This window comes from Drosophila tropicalis, unplaced genomic scaffold (genome assembly GCF_018151085.1).
Source record: "Drosophila tropicalis isolate 14030-0801.00 unplaced genomic scaffold, ASM1815108v1 contig_158, whole genome shotgun sequence".
Lineage (NCBI taxonomy): Eukaryota > Metazoa > Arthropoda > Insecta > Diptera > Drosophilidae > Drosophila > Drosophila tropicalis.
The window spans coordinates 11,024,154-11,039,323 of record NW_027172602.1 but is presented as its reverse complement, the minus strand read 5'-3'; the positions used below and the strand labels follow the sequence as shown (position 1 = coordinate 11,039,323).

General features: G+C 36.9%; 1 protein-coding gene across 1 annotated transcript in view; it reads right to left on the bottom strand.

Annotated features, from left to right (window-relative positions):
- Window positions 1-11,591: 11,591 nt before the first annotated feature.
- Window positions 11,592-15,170, bottom strand: part of LOC137586984 (uncharacterized) — a 40,403-nt gene continuing 36,824 nt past the window's right edge. The window contains exon 5 of the mRNA XM_068303204.1: window positions 11,592-15,083. Within this exon, the coding sequence (XP_068159305.1) occupies window positions 14,007-15,083 (1,077 nt within the window). The 3' untranslated portion in view covers window positions 11,592-14,006. The remainder of the gene's footprint in view (window positions 15,084-15,170) is intronic.

The following is a 15,170-nucleotide window of genomic DNA, read 5'->3' as shown; positions in this document are numbered from 1 at the left end:
CTCCGCAACTTTTACTCGCTCTCAAACGAAAGAAAAAACCGAAAGCTAAGAAAATAGCCAACTAATCCTTTTGCCAGTCAACGGCAAAAGAAGGAGCCAAGAAACGACAAGAAAAGAAATGACATGTGAGGGACAGGCCTAGAGACAGCATGGGTAGATGGCTGGATGGCTGGATGGATGGAGGGTGGCTCAATTCTGACGTAGGTCAATTTAATTTGAAGAGATTGTAAAGTTGAAATGCCCTGTATCTGTCACACGCCCAGTCAAGCCACCCACAACTCATCCCTCCCCCTTCTCATATACACGCTCAAGCGTAAAACCACCGCCCCCCACACCTCCCCAAAAAAAAAGCATCTGCATTGTGTCCTGTCCGTTTTGTGGATACACTTCCAGGTGTCGCCTCAAGACGAATGGATCTGCATTTTGGCATCTAAATGGGATCAGTAGGAAGTTTTAGATTGCTGTGTTTCCATGTTCTAAAGTGTAAGTTTATCCGGAGTACATGGCGTATACGTAATGACAGCAACTTCAACGAGAGACTTGAGACAGCTTTAGTGTCCTTTAAGTCGTCGACTGTAAACACACTAAACTGGGATCAGTAAGGAACTCTAGAGTAAGAAGTTTCCTGTTCTCCATAAAAGGTAATCCGGAGTACATGACGTATACGTAATGAAAGTAACATGAGCTCAATTGAAGAGTCTTGAATAGTCTCAAGTGCCTTTTTAGTAACGAAGAAGTTAACTTTCGAAATGTTAAGGTTTCCATTTTTCTATCTCTTTCACACTGCAACTGTCTCTGTCTCCCAACTGACCAATAGATCTGATTCTGATGCTTTGATTTCAAAAGGGTATTGCCAGTTCTTATCAAATGTTTCCATTTTTTCATTTGTTGTGCGTGTGGTTTCTTTTCTTTTTCGTTGAGGTTGGGGTTAGGGGCCTGGGTTGAAGGGATTTCCAGCGCCATTTGTGCGTCTGTCAGCAATTTTATTATTTTATATATATATACATATATAAAATTTTTGATGCCACCCACTTTTGACCCAACAACAAAGCAGCTGACGTCTTGATTTGAAACGTAATTGATATATAAGAAAAGGATATTAATACCAACTCGAAAACTGTTCGACACTTAAAAACTAGACTTTGAAAAACCGCACACACGCACAGGCCCGCCCTTTTACCCTTTCGATGCCTTCGTGTGTCTATCTGCAGAAAACCACCAAGAATTCCCACAACAAACAGCAAACTTAGTGGAACCCTTATCCCTTAAGGTGAAAGGATAAAGTGGTTAAAAGGCATTCATTAAGCTTTTTAAAGTGTTTCTGGTTTTTTGAATTTGAGTTCTTAAGCAAAAATAAGCTTAACTATAAAGATTGCTCTTTAGTTTCGAGGGTCAATCCAAAGTGTTTAAAATGTTTCACCTAATCTAAGGAAATGTCTATATAATTTCGAAATCGAGGGTAAAAAATGCTCTATGAACTTCATTCCAACTTGACATTGAGGCCAGAGACGAGAGACCAAGAAGAAGATTGTCTTGTAGCTGTAAAACAAAAGCTTCTTATTAAAGTTAAACTGTTGCTAAAAACTAAGTGCTTACTTTGATTGGCCGAGTTTAAAGAAAATGTTCCATTTACACAATGGCTAATGGTAAAAAAAAAAACAAATGAAACCAACTTAAATGGATGTCTCTGTTGTAAAGGGAAATAAAATTTAATGCAATTGTGTTAGGCATCGACATTTGAGCGGCTGGTGGGGGCAAGCATGGGGAGGGGCTGGAATAGTTGGGCGTTGAAATCTGCGATATTTTAACAAGCACATTTTTACGGCAAACGCAAAAAGCAGCCGCATAGTAATGTGCCAAGTGAGCCGTGTTGAGCCATTTCAATTGGTCCCAGCCGGAGTTCAGACTTATACACACGCACACGCACACACACACACACACACACACACACACAGATGTAAGTATGTATGTATGTATATATGGTGTGTGGTATATATAGTACATATATCATTCCAGTTTCGTTTCATGCGAGACAAATTGCTCACGCTTCGCATCATTTCACTTCCGAGCCGTTGATGGATTTGTCACTTTATGACACTTAGAGGAGAGAGGGGGAGTGTGTGAGAGAGAGAGAGAGAGGTGGGTGGATGCATGTGTTTGTAGAGAAAGAAAAATCCCTTTTTGGTCTGTATTTTATAGGCAGATCACTTTGATCGTTCAGAGACTTGAAAAGTTTAAGCAACTATAAAAAACATTTTCAGGCCAAGGAAAGAAATTTTCAACTCTTTTTGTCGAGAATTCAAGAAAATTCCCGTCAATATTAATTGCTTTCAATGTATTTTGATAACGCTATTGATAAATGAAATAAAAAACGCCAATGAATGGCATACACAAGGCATATCTATGGATTCCCCTAGAATTGCTTCGTCAATGCTTTTTAGCTCGAGATGAGTAAACGACGACCAAAAATTGCATGCACAAATATGTGTGTAGCTCTATATGTGATTGAATGAATTCGAGTGTGTGTCTGTGTGGGTGGGTGTGGGCAGGGTTGGAGCTTGGTATGTGCATATGACAGGCAGCAGGAACTGGCTCCGAATGTCAACTAACTGCACTAAACTCTGAACGCTCTCTGAACACTGACGCGCCCATTAGACTTTGAAGTGATGACAGACGAGTACCAGGACTAGTCTGATTCTGATTCTGACTCTGACTTTTCCCCCAAAGCGTTCTCCCTCGTTTGCTCTCCCTCTCTCTTTCTCTCTCTCTGTGTGTGTGTGTGTGTGTGTCTGTGTGTGACACATAGTGCAAAAAGGAGGGAACAAAATAAAAAAAAAAATGATTGGCCTGCTGGTTGGTTGGCAAACTACTTCTGCATTCCATGCACTCCACGGGTGAGATTCTATGTGCCGGATGGATCTGGGCATTTAAGCCTTTTATGTGTCGCTTTCAATATTAATTAAATGCTTACAAAACTAAAGAGGACAAGGACCAAAACCCGGAATGCTAGCATGCCCCATGGCCATACCACTGGGCATGTGTGTGTGTGTGTGTGTGTGTGTGTGTGTGTGTGTGTGTCTGCATCATTCATGAGCTGTTGGCTAGAGCACTGGAAAGCTGTTCACTTGCCCATCTCATCGTAACTCTCGATTCAATTCTATTTCACGACATCAAGTATTTTCAAGTGGTACTTAATAACTAGTTAATGGCATATTAAATCACTTTGTTTATTTGAAAACAAATTTATTTTACATCACTCAAATGAACTTTAAACTCTATTCTGTATTTTATTTATACTTTATACTTCTTTACCTTTGGCCATATCTTATCGATGGAAACTAAATAGCTGAGGGCACACAAAAAGTAATGATAAATTAAATATTTTGAATGTTTTTCAAACAAAAAATTTAAAAAATTGCATTGAATTGAAGTCTTTTTTTCTGAAAAAAGATAAAATTTAGGACCAATCTAGTTAAAATTTGTTTAATGTTGAGTTTTGGCAATTTTCCCTTTACAAAAATATGCATTTATGTATTTGTTAAACATTGGTCGAGCAGGGCAAATAAATGAATAAAAAATTGATATAGGTATATAAGTATATATATTTTTTTTATTACTTGCCACACACTCAACTTGTTAATATTCGAGCAAATATTTCGCTATCGAATGTGGCAGAATTTGTTTTTTTTTTTTCGAAACATTTTAATATTCTATTTATTGTTCTATTTTCATTTTCATTTTCGTTTTTATTTGAAAAGTCCCATTCGAACAATATAAATATTTATTTGCGCGCTGACTATGTCGATTTTGGGGTGGAGCGGATATATCTGAATGTATATATGTATGTATATATATTGCAAACTAAATTGAGCGTAAACTTCCGTGCCTAACGGCGAATTATATTTGCCAATACATAAATTTCAGCTTGTTCTCTCGTTCATAGCGTAGTTGATGGCCATGCTGGGTGTTTTTTTTTTTTGTTTGTTGGTCTCTTTCTGTATTTTGGCCATAAGCCGTTTATGCCCTTGATTTATTATGGGCCAACAAATCAGCAAAGCAAACCAGAAGCAGAACGAGTAACAGAAACAGAACTGGCCTGCATTTTTAATGGTTTTTTGTTTTTGGTTTTGTTTTTTTAAACATTGAATTTCGATATTGCACATGAAGAAAAGTTTGTGATTCGACGAGAGAATAAGGAGCACTTGAAACTTTGCCTCAGGATTTGCTAACACACACACACACACCCACGGAGAGAATGAGAGAGAGAGAGAGAGAGAGCCTTTCATCTCCATCTCAATCCCGTTCATATGTACATATGTAGAACACCAAGGAACCGCAAGGGAGTTGCTCGGTACTGGTGGAGGGAGTGAAGGTGGAACTGAAGTGATGATGACAGGGGCAAATGGAACTTTCGTGTATTATTATTACTTGCGTTGTTCGTTTTTATTTTTCTTCTTTTTTTTGGTCTTATTTTTGTGCTGCCTTTTTGGTGGCTTTAATGGTAGACCCTTCACATATCACCCCACTCTACCCCACTCCACTCCATGCCATTCCATTCTCTATCTTAGCACTCGCACTTTTTCAGCTCTCTGGTAAAATAATGTATCTACAATTTTCTTCTTTCTTCTTTTTCGTTCGATAGAGAAACTGACAAAATGCTCTTAACGCTAAGTAAAAAGAAAAAGGCAAATAAATATACAAATATTAAAGCAAGAAGAAACTGAAGAGTATAGATAGGTACTTTTTCAAAGATATACCTTATGGGCAATTGAAATGCTTTTCAAGATTATTTAATAGCCTAAAAGAAGACTCCAAAAAGTAGGCAACATTAAATTTTGCAAGCATTCCTCAAGGCAAAAGATTACAATCATAGAGAAAAGTGTCCACAGAGCCCAAAAAAGTAGGCAATATAAATTTGATTCGCTTAATTAACTTTAAAGCAATAAAAGTTAATACATATATGTAAAATATAGATACATACATGTATTTATATTTGTTTCTAAATCGCCATCAATCTTGTCCTTGCAATAATTTCTCATTATGATAATCCCTTCCTCTTTAGCCACCTTGATTTTGTTTTGCCCTCCCTACAATATAATCAAGTTGGCATTATCAAACATCATAATAAAAGCAGGGGAAATAAAAAAAAAGAGGAAAAAAAACGTAATATACTCTGGAGCCATTGTCAAAAGGGCATGAAAGACACCACTGAACTATACACTCACACTGACACACACACCGACATAGAGAGATGGGAGATTGGCGAGAAAAGGGGTTTAAGGCTATGCCAAAGGAAGAGCGAGTGAGAAGGGCCAAAAGCAGAATTCAACGAGGCGAAAAGTGTTGAAAATGAAATCGTGTACGCATAAAAAGCATAAAACGTGCATAAAAATCTGTCATTTACATTGGTAAAGGCGTGAAAAATTGGCAAAAGGCTTCTTTCACTCACACAGACGCAAAGAGAGAGGCACAAACACACCTAAGGCTGCGTTTATGTGTGCGTGTGCTCCATTGAGGAAAAGTTTAAAAAGTGCTGACGAGGACTCAGCTAGCTTTGGGCCTGTCGTCGTCGTCGTCGTCGCAGTCGTCATGGTCGTGGCTGGCGGTCTCATACGAATTTCTTATTACCCAAGCCGATAGCTTGTTGCCCTCTCTTTTGTTTGTTGATATAAACCATTTTCTTCTATTCTTTTTCTTTCTCTTGTTGACTTAACAAAACTTTTGAATTGATATAGAATTGCTGTTATAGAAGAGTGATCAGACACTGGAACATAAGATCAGTATTGAATACATTATAATAATAGTTTACAATCTTACAAATTAATATTAAAATTGAAAGGTTTACTAGCTTAGTTTGAAAACAAATGATTGGTTGATCCCAGAGAGCAGAGAAAAGACGGTTCTTTGTGATTTTTTTTTTTCGTGGACTTGTTGTTCGTATCCGTTTGGCATGAGGTACTCTAGGGTACGGGGTTGGGGAGGTGGAGGTGGAATGGTGCAATAAACTTAACTTAATTAATAAGCATTAAAATAGTGCGCAACGGATTGAAAAGTTGATGAATGAAAGCTTTAAGGAAAGTTGTTGGCGAAAAGTTGCCGTTGCGTATACGTAATATGGTAAATTTTAATCTAGGATCTCACGCATACAGAGATGAACTCTTTAGCAATAATGACATATATATATGTAAATTAATTGCATTTCCACTTTTCGACTTTTATACGCAAACAAATCCATGACAAGCCATGGCAAAGGAATTGAAAAATGTTGATAAATTATATGCATAAGTGAAAAAAAAAAAATGATTAAGATGAATAATATCTTTAATTTATTTGCTATTCAATTAATCCACCTCTCTCTCTCTCTCTCTCCTGCCTCTCTCTCTCTCTGTCTCTCACCCTTTCATGCTTAATATTGGCAATTTTAATGGCAATCCGAAACTATAAAAAAAAGAAAAGCAAAGTCATGGAAATCGCAATCAATCACTTAAACGCTTATCGTCCATATAAAAAAATAATGAAATCAATTTCGAAAAAAAGAGAAAAACTACAACAACAATGCAGAAAACACAAAATACATTCTCCTGCCAGAGAGTCGAAGATAAAGGAGCGCAAAATCTTTCACTTGATTTGCATAGAAATGCTGCATTGCCATTTACTAAATAATTTCAATTCAATTTACACTACAGACAACTTGCAGGGGGGAAGAAAAAACGAGAAAGAAAAGGAAACACAGCAAAAAAGAAGGAAACGCAAGAGAAATTCAAATAAGAAATTGTGAACATTTTTGCGAGTATGCCGGGACACGTCAAAATGTTAAATGAGAAAAATGCAACTTTAATATTCTTTTGGGAATACAAATCTTCATTTAATCAATATTAACGTCAATGTGAATGACATTACTTAAGCTAAATTATAGATTCAAGCAGGTAGAAAGGGGACTACTAAACAAAAAAAAAAATGCATTTCTTTAATGCCAACTTAAGCTGATACTCTTTACACCTAACTAAACTATATTGAGTCTTATCTAGTGTATTTTTGAAGCTTAAGCATAGGCAACACAGTAGCTAATCTCTACTTTGACATCCTTTGGCAACTGAGCCACCAAGTAGGCTTTTAGATTGTGTAGACTCAAATTTTCTCGAAATTTTTGGGCCATCAGATCAGAAGCTGCACGATGATGATATTCATCTAGAAAAGAGTTCAATTTCATTGAATACCTCGGAAACTCAATGACTAAGTCTAAGCTGACTGACTCTTCTCCTTAAGTAAAAGCTTATATTTTTATAATATTGAATGTTAAAATGTTTTTTTGTTAAGTTCATGTAGAATTGTTTCTCTTACAAAGCTTACTTTGTTACCCTATACAAATTTCTTGTGATTGATTGTGTAAATATCAGTTAACCGCTTCATTATGTTTGTAATGTAATGTTGTTTGTTTGTTGCATTTGTTTTTCCAGGGCATCAACGTCATCGGTGAGAACATTATCCAAGGCTTGAAATTTGAATAGACACGTAGCATTGGCAGACACCAAAATGGAGACGACAACGACAAAGAAATGTCGCAGTGATACAAATAGGGATCCCCAGAGAGAGAGACAAAAAGAGTGGGAGAGAAGGGGGCGAGACACACACACATTTATAAGGCATCATCACTGTCAGTAACACGAACCTGCAAACGCGGTTGCTTAAGAAAAAGTCGAAGCGCTTGTGGCAAAGCAACTTCAGCGGCACGAGCATCTGCCGCATCAGCATGCTGCATATTCTTCAGAGTTTTCCATGCCGAACTTGTTTTTACACCCGCCCCTCCCCACTTCCCCCCACCGCCACACAAGGCAGACTGAGAAGACAGAGGAAACCATGGTGTCAGCCTCGAATTGTTGGCTTAACCGAATGTGCATTTAAAATCGTTTGTATGTCACGTAAAATGCAACTGATTTTCCTTTTATTTTTCGCTACTAGAGTGTATGTGTGTGTATATTTGTGCGTGTGTGTAGGTGTGCTAAAGGGTCGACAGGAATTGGCATTAAGTTGGCAAAAACCACTCTAGGGAAAACAAAATGATTTTAGCACTTGAAGAAAAACGAAAGTTTTATTCACTCAATCGAAATAATATTTGAAAAATTTTATTACTATTTAATTTATAGAAATAATTGTTACTTACTTACCTATATGATGGTTTCATATCTAATTCGAGGTCTTAAAAAAACAATTACAATTGAAATTACTTTTCTCCTTGTCTTAGTAAAACTTGTCAGGTTCTAAGTACTCTCTTTATTTTAGTTGATCTTTTTGACTAAGAAAGATTTGGATTTCAAATTCTTTTTACTTGATTTCGATTAAACGTTTGTAGAGTGTGTGTGTGTGTGTGTGTGTTTTTTAATATATTAACTAGTGTTTCGCCGAGGAAGGCAAATGAAAAATATGAAGAAAATTTCGTTGAAATTTGGCCATGAAATTTCGCAAGTGTATTCCCCTATCTCTCTGTCTCACTGAAGTTTCTTGGCGACTTCTTTTGGCTCTCTATCTCTCTCTCTCTCTCTTTCTCTTTCTGTTCCATTTCAATCTCTGCCTTCTTTGCTCTGTTTGGCATTTCAATAATTAAACATTTGCGTGCGAAATGGGCGCGTAAAGTTTTCAACCTTCACCAACAACAATTTTTCCTCCATTAGCAAACAGCCCCAAGGGGTCTCACAATCATAATTATAATAATTATTTAAAAAAAAAAAAAAAACACTCTTAATGAAGCAAGTAAGTCGACTCGTCGACTTGGGTATACCATACACCTGGTGAAACAAATATGTATTTCTTATTTCGAAGACCAAATGTATGTCTATTAAATTGTTTTTACATGTCTTATACTATGTGCTATCTCGCTCACTCTACAAACACACGAGCACTCTAGCGCCGCCACTAGCCAACGTCCAATTCTGGCCTTGTGGACCGCGTAGTAAAATACGTTCATACGCATATTTTACATGTTTCTAGTCCGATTTCAATAAAATTTGGTAGTTTGGTAGAAATAGATAAGATAAATTAGTCTGCCAAATTTAAATGCGATAGTCAAAAAACTAAAGGAGGAAATCGTTTTTTTCTAAATTATGGAGGCGGAAGTGGGCGTGGCAAAATGTGAAAATATCTAAATTCTCCGCGCATACTATGCCAGTATACATACTAAATTTGGTGACTTTAGCTTTGTTAGTTTTTGATAAAATCAGTTTTGTTTAATTTGCGGGGGCGGAAGTGGGCGTGGCAAAATGTTTAAATAGCCAATATCTGCGCGTCTATTAAACTAGTCTACATACTAAATTTGATGTCGGTAGCTATCATAGTTTTGAAGGAAATCACTTTTATGTAAATTCCGGGGGCGGAAGGGGGCGTGGCAAAAAGTTTAAACAATTAGTTTCTGCGCGCTAACTAAACGAGCATATAAACCAAATTTGATGTCTCTAGCTATTATACTTTTTGAGAAAAACAGTTTTGTGTGATTCCTGGGGGGCGTAAGGGGGCGTGGCAAAAAGTTTGAACAGTTAATTTCTGCGCACTAACTAATCGGGTATACAAACTAAATTTGATGTCTCTAGCTGTCATACTTTTTAAGAAAAACAGTTTTATGTGATTCCTGGGGGCGTAAGGGGGCGTGGCCGAAATTCCAAATTACTCTGAACATGTGCATACTACACGAGTATACATACCAAATTTGGTGGCTCTAGCTCTTATAGTCTCCGAGATCTGCGTGTTCATACGGACGGACGGACGGACGGACGGACGGACGGACGGACGGACGGACGGACGGACGGACGGACGGACGGACGGACGGACAGACGGACATGGCTAGATCGACTCGGCTGTTGATCCTGATCAAGAATATATATACTTTATAGGGTCGGAGAAGCTTCCTTCTGCCTGTTACATACATTTTGGCGACTTTAATATACCATTTCACCCTATGGGTGTATGGTATAAAAACACACACACACACACACACAAAAGCAACAACAATAATTAAGGCAGATTTTGTGTTAAACAAAAAAACAAAAATAAAGAGAAAAATAAGAATTTAATTGAAATTTTAATAGAACCTTAAGCTGGGCACGTAGGCAAAAAAAAAAGGAAGCGTACACACAAAATGAGGAGTCCTTTGTTTGTTTGTTCCTTTTTTTTCTGCCGGTACGCCAGTGAATTTTTTGACAAGTTAATTAGGTTTAGAACCAGAGTAGACGGAGAGAGAGCGAGACACAGACTCAAACAAAGAGAAACATAGAGCAAGACCGACCGATGGAGAGGGGAATGAAGAGGGGATAGAGGCCTATACGCAATTTAATGTTCTTTTGATAAAGTCCTTGTTTCATGTCTTTTGGCTGGCTATTGGCGACAGCTGCCACCACCAACGGACTGGGGTCCAATGCTCCGGCCCAGATGGTAAATATTGGTGGGCACTTGGCACATGTTGTTCTGGGTCTCTCCCGCCTCACTAAACCAGCTACAAGGACTCAGGGACTGGCAGTGACAAAAATATAATATACTACAGCTTACAAAACAAAATGAGAAAACTATTTCTACACACTTAAACAGAATGTTATTAAAGGAAATGCCATTAGAAGATGAACTAACCTAACTAATATGATATGGAAGCAAAGAGGAACAGAAAAACTCTCCATGCCGGACACGGTCTATTGGACTAAACAGTTTCTACACTATTGTGAATCCTGTGACTGGACCCCCTCCGAAATTTTATTTCTAGATCCGTCCCGGCATCATTGAACTAAAGCTCTTAGAAGGGGCAGCTGGCATTCCCTGTCCATATCTGGCTAAGCCCATCGATTCACAACTGAAAAACCCTAGACGTAAGACAATTCGTCTCGAATAATTTCGAATTTCAACTAAGAATTCATTCAAGCCAAGATGACTCGCTAACGATTATTGTCAAAAATCAGTTGTGCAATTGTTTTGTCGAAAAGAAAGACAAATTTCTAAATTAAAGAGGCATAAGCTTATTGATTAATTTAACCAAAGAAGCATAAATTATCCTATCCACAGATTTACCCTATGTATTTGTAGATACTTACCATCAAATGATAGGTAAGCGCTTGAATCTGAAATAAATGATGCTATTTGATGTAAATATGGAGAACTTTCTGCTTCTTTCTACCACTCATTGTGCTGCTCCTGCTCCTACTCCTGCTGTTGCTTAAGGTCCTTTATATAATTAATGATTGATACTTTTGTTTTTCGTTAGCCTGAAAGAGATTTGACTACTGTCAGGCATACAGCAAGAGACACAAACAGACAGAGATGACAATGACAATGATAATGATGATGATGATGATGCTGCTCTGTGTCCTTCCTTTTTTTTTTTTTTGTCAATCAAATTAATGCACAGAATATCAAATTACCCAAAGCGAATTATGTGGTAAAAAGTAAGAAAATTTTGGCGTGAATTATGTTCACTTGATAAAATTAATTGGATTTAGTCTCAACGTTTTTTTTTAAGTCAGAATTGTATACTTATATACTTACGGACAAGTATGAGGGCTTCAACTGTTGGCTCCTCAAAGACGATTAAGAAGAAGAGCCCACAGATGTCAAAATAATTATGCGTAAATAATAATTGTTGCTTTATTGAATTTCATTCCATTAAAATGTAAAATATTTTTCTGTCTGTGTGTGTGTGTGTGTCTGTGTATATGTGTATATGTTAGCAATTGCAGCCAAACACACATTTGCCAAGAACGAAGAAAAAACAAATTAATAGCATACTTTTTTGGGCAAAATGTTCTGCTTTGTGTGTGTGTGTCTATTCTTTTCTCTTTGAATATTTTTGGAATTAATTTACAAAATATGAAAGCTATTTCTATATATATTTAAATATAAGTGTAAATTTAGAAATTATAAATCATTTGCATTCCTTTTTGTTGTTTTTCTTTCTTTTTTGAACTTTTCTCCTTTCTGCTTGACTTTTTTTAAAAAATAAATGAAAAATAAAATCTGCTGTTGCGTTTAGTTTTAATTGCTTTCACTCGTCTCGCTTTTGATATGTTAATTAACTGCATTGCCTCTTATTTCCTTTCCTTTCCGTTTCGTTTCGTTTCGTTCCTTTCCTTTGCTTTGCTCTCTTGTTTTCTCTGTAGATTGCCTTCTGTTTTTTTTTTTTTTTTTTTTGGCTTTGTGTGTGTGTGTGTGGACTGCGTGTGTATAATCGTAATACGGCTTAAGCTTCGGAGTGTATTTTCTTCTTTTTATATATATATATTTTTTTTTTTCCTTTTTTTTTTGGTATATTTTGTGTTTTATGGAAAACTCATTTCACTTTATTTTCCTTTTCGCCGTACACAAAGTATTTCTGTTCTTTTTATTCGCCTGTCTTGAAATTTCTATATATATATATGTACTTCTCTATATATATTTCGTATGCATGTATGTGTATCGTCTTACATATACTTTTGCATTTAGCTCGTTTTGTTTTTTGTTGCGGTTTATCTGTTTGTCTTTTGTTTTTTTGTTGCTGTTTTCTTTGTGCTTCTTGATCTGTTTCGGTTTTTTTTCGTGTGCTGCTTTAAGTGTGATTGAAATTTGCTTCGGATGACAGAATTATTTAGTCTAGACATGAAAAATTGTTTGCGAAAGAAGAAAGTTTCCCGCCAAAAAACTATTTCAAGTGCAGACAAACTATTATCACATTTTTGAATTTCAAAGATTCTAAATAAACCAAAATAAAACTAAAACAAAACAAACAAAATTAAAAATGCAAAACAAAAATTCTTTCAAGTTCGAAATACTTTTTTATTGAATGCAAATTTTGTTGTTGTTCTTGTTGTTGTGTGTGGCAAATCAATTTCAAATGTTTGATATGTTTTCAATTAAACTTATTGTTTGTTTTTTTCCTTTAAACTTATATATTGTTGTTGTTGTCGTTAAATATACATATATGCGTTACGTAATTGTTGTTATATTTCTTTCATATACATATATATATGTATTTTGAATTATATTTAATCTCTACAATATACAATATATAGATTTTTATTTCCTTTGTCATTTTATTTGCAACTTTTCCTTGATTGGTGATTGGATTTCTTTGAATTTTGAAACCTATTTATTTTTTTTTTTTTTGGGGGGGTTTTTTTTCTGTTGTTTTTCTGATGATAAGTGTGTGGAATATTTTATTTATTTATTTTGTTTCTTATTTTTCTTTGGGGGACAAAAGCCTATTTTATTATTTTTATTAATAGCAGCAATATCTTTGTTTTATTTTTGCAATTTTTTTTTTATTTATTCTTCTACACCACAAAGCAAATAAAACAACAAACGCAGCACGACTATGTGTGTGTGTGTGTGTGTGTGTGTGTGTGTGTGTGTGTGTGCTGTTTAATTGCCATGTTTGTGTCATTTTTTGCTATTATACACATACAAAAAAAAAAAAAAATAGTTTTTTTTTTCTTAAATTTACGTTTTTTATTTTCTTTTCAATAGATTTACTTGCCTATAACGTTTACCGTTGTATTTCTCATTTATTTTTATTTTGGTTTTAGATATATATGCACGTTGATCTCGACTACAACAAATAAGTTGACAATTATCTCTAGAGAAGAAAGTAAAAGACATTTTCTTCCTTATATATGTATGTGTGTATATTATCTCGATTTCCATCGAAAGAAAAGAAAACCAACAACAGAAAACACGCAAAGGCAATAAACTAGATTAAGAAATAATAGCTTAACAAAGAACCCAAAAAGGAAAAAAGAAACTCCAAAGGCATCCAGAAACAAGATTATGAGGCAAACGAGAAATTGCAATGGAAATCATCTTTGATCAAGGAGCAAAGTCAAGTCGGTGAAGCAACAAAATTGTGCTCAATTAGTTGATATGTTAACTTTAGAGTAGAATAGACAAAAAAATTAGATACAAAGGAATCAATATCCATTCCTGTTTGGATTCCCATTGCATTTTGTTTGCCAGCAAAGATTTTCTTGCACAAAAAATTTGTCATCTTCATCTAATCTTGGAGCTTAAGGCAACGGAAAGTGATTCTGCTCAAAGTCTTTGTGTCGCTCAGCGAGAAGTTTCTTGCTGCCCAAAGTCTCCAGCCGGCGATCCGTGATGGCCACAAATGGCAAACGTTGCTTGCGACTGGACAGTATCGAGGACGACGACGAGGATAGGGATGCGGATGAGGCAAAGGCGGCGGACGATGGCAACGAAGAGCCGTCAGGGCCGCCATCGCTCACCCGATGATAGACAAACGAATTGAGCGGAGATGATGGTGGTGCTGGTGGTGGTGGCGGTGGTCGCATCGTTGCATTATTCTCCATTGTAGATTGAATTGCATCCGTTTGGCGCCAACCGCTCTGACCTCTGCCCGAGACATTTGCCACAAACTGGGCGCTACGACTGCGACTACGAGGCGTGCCCAGAAAACTGCTTGTTATGGCCGGATACGAGGGAAGTTTGTATAATGCTGGCTTAGCTGTCGATGGGCTAGTTTCGGCTCCATCTCGAACGGCTTCCCCTACGGCAGCAATGCCGGCACGAGAATTCCAGTAGTCAAATGGACTTGCCGCCTGCTCTAGATCCTCTTCGGGCAGTTGATTAGGCAATCCGGTAGATGTGACACCAGCAGTCGTTGGACTCGCCATTGTCGTTGTACTGCTCCGTGGCTGCTGCTGCTGGGCAAAAAGATTCTCCTCCCGATGCTGTTGATGATAGCGTCGTCGCTTCTGTTTGAGATAATCATCATCCAAGTGTATGGCCAACGGTTGCGTCGCAACTGGCGCCGATTGATGCGGTCCCGGCTGTAGCACTGATTTGCTCCACACAAGTCTTGGGGCAATCTCTCCACCGACCGCACCTGCCCTAGTCTCCTTTGTGCTGATGGATGACGGCGGTGGCGATGGCGGCGGCAGAGTACCCTCAAGCAGATTGAGCAATTGTTTATTCCTTCGATTATACTTTTTAATATAAGGTGGCAAATTTGCCTCATCGCCATGCTCCTGTTGGGCTTCCTCCATTTCGGCGGCTGTTTCATAATCTTCTTCATAGTCGGGATACAAATCGGGATGCGATTCGCGATAATGTTCATCATAGATCTGCCAATAAACATAGATTTATACAATGCGGAAAAAAGATATCCAAATGCTAACTTGGAAATGAATAACAAAAAATTTATCGTAAAG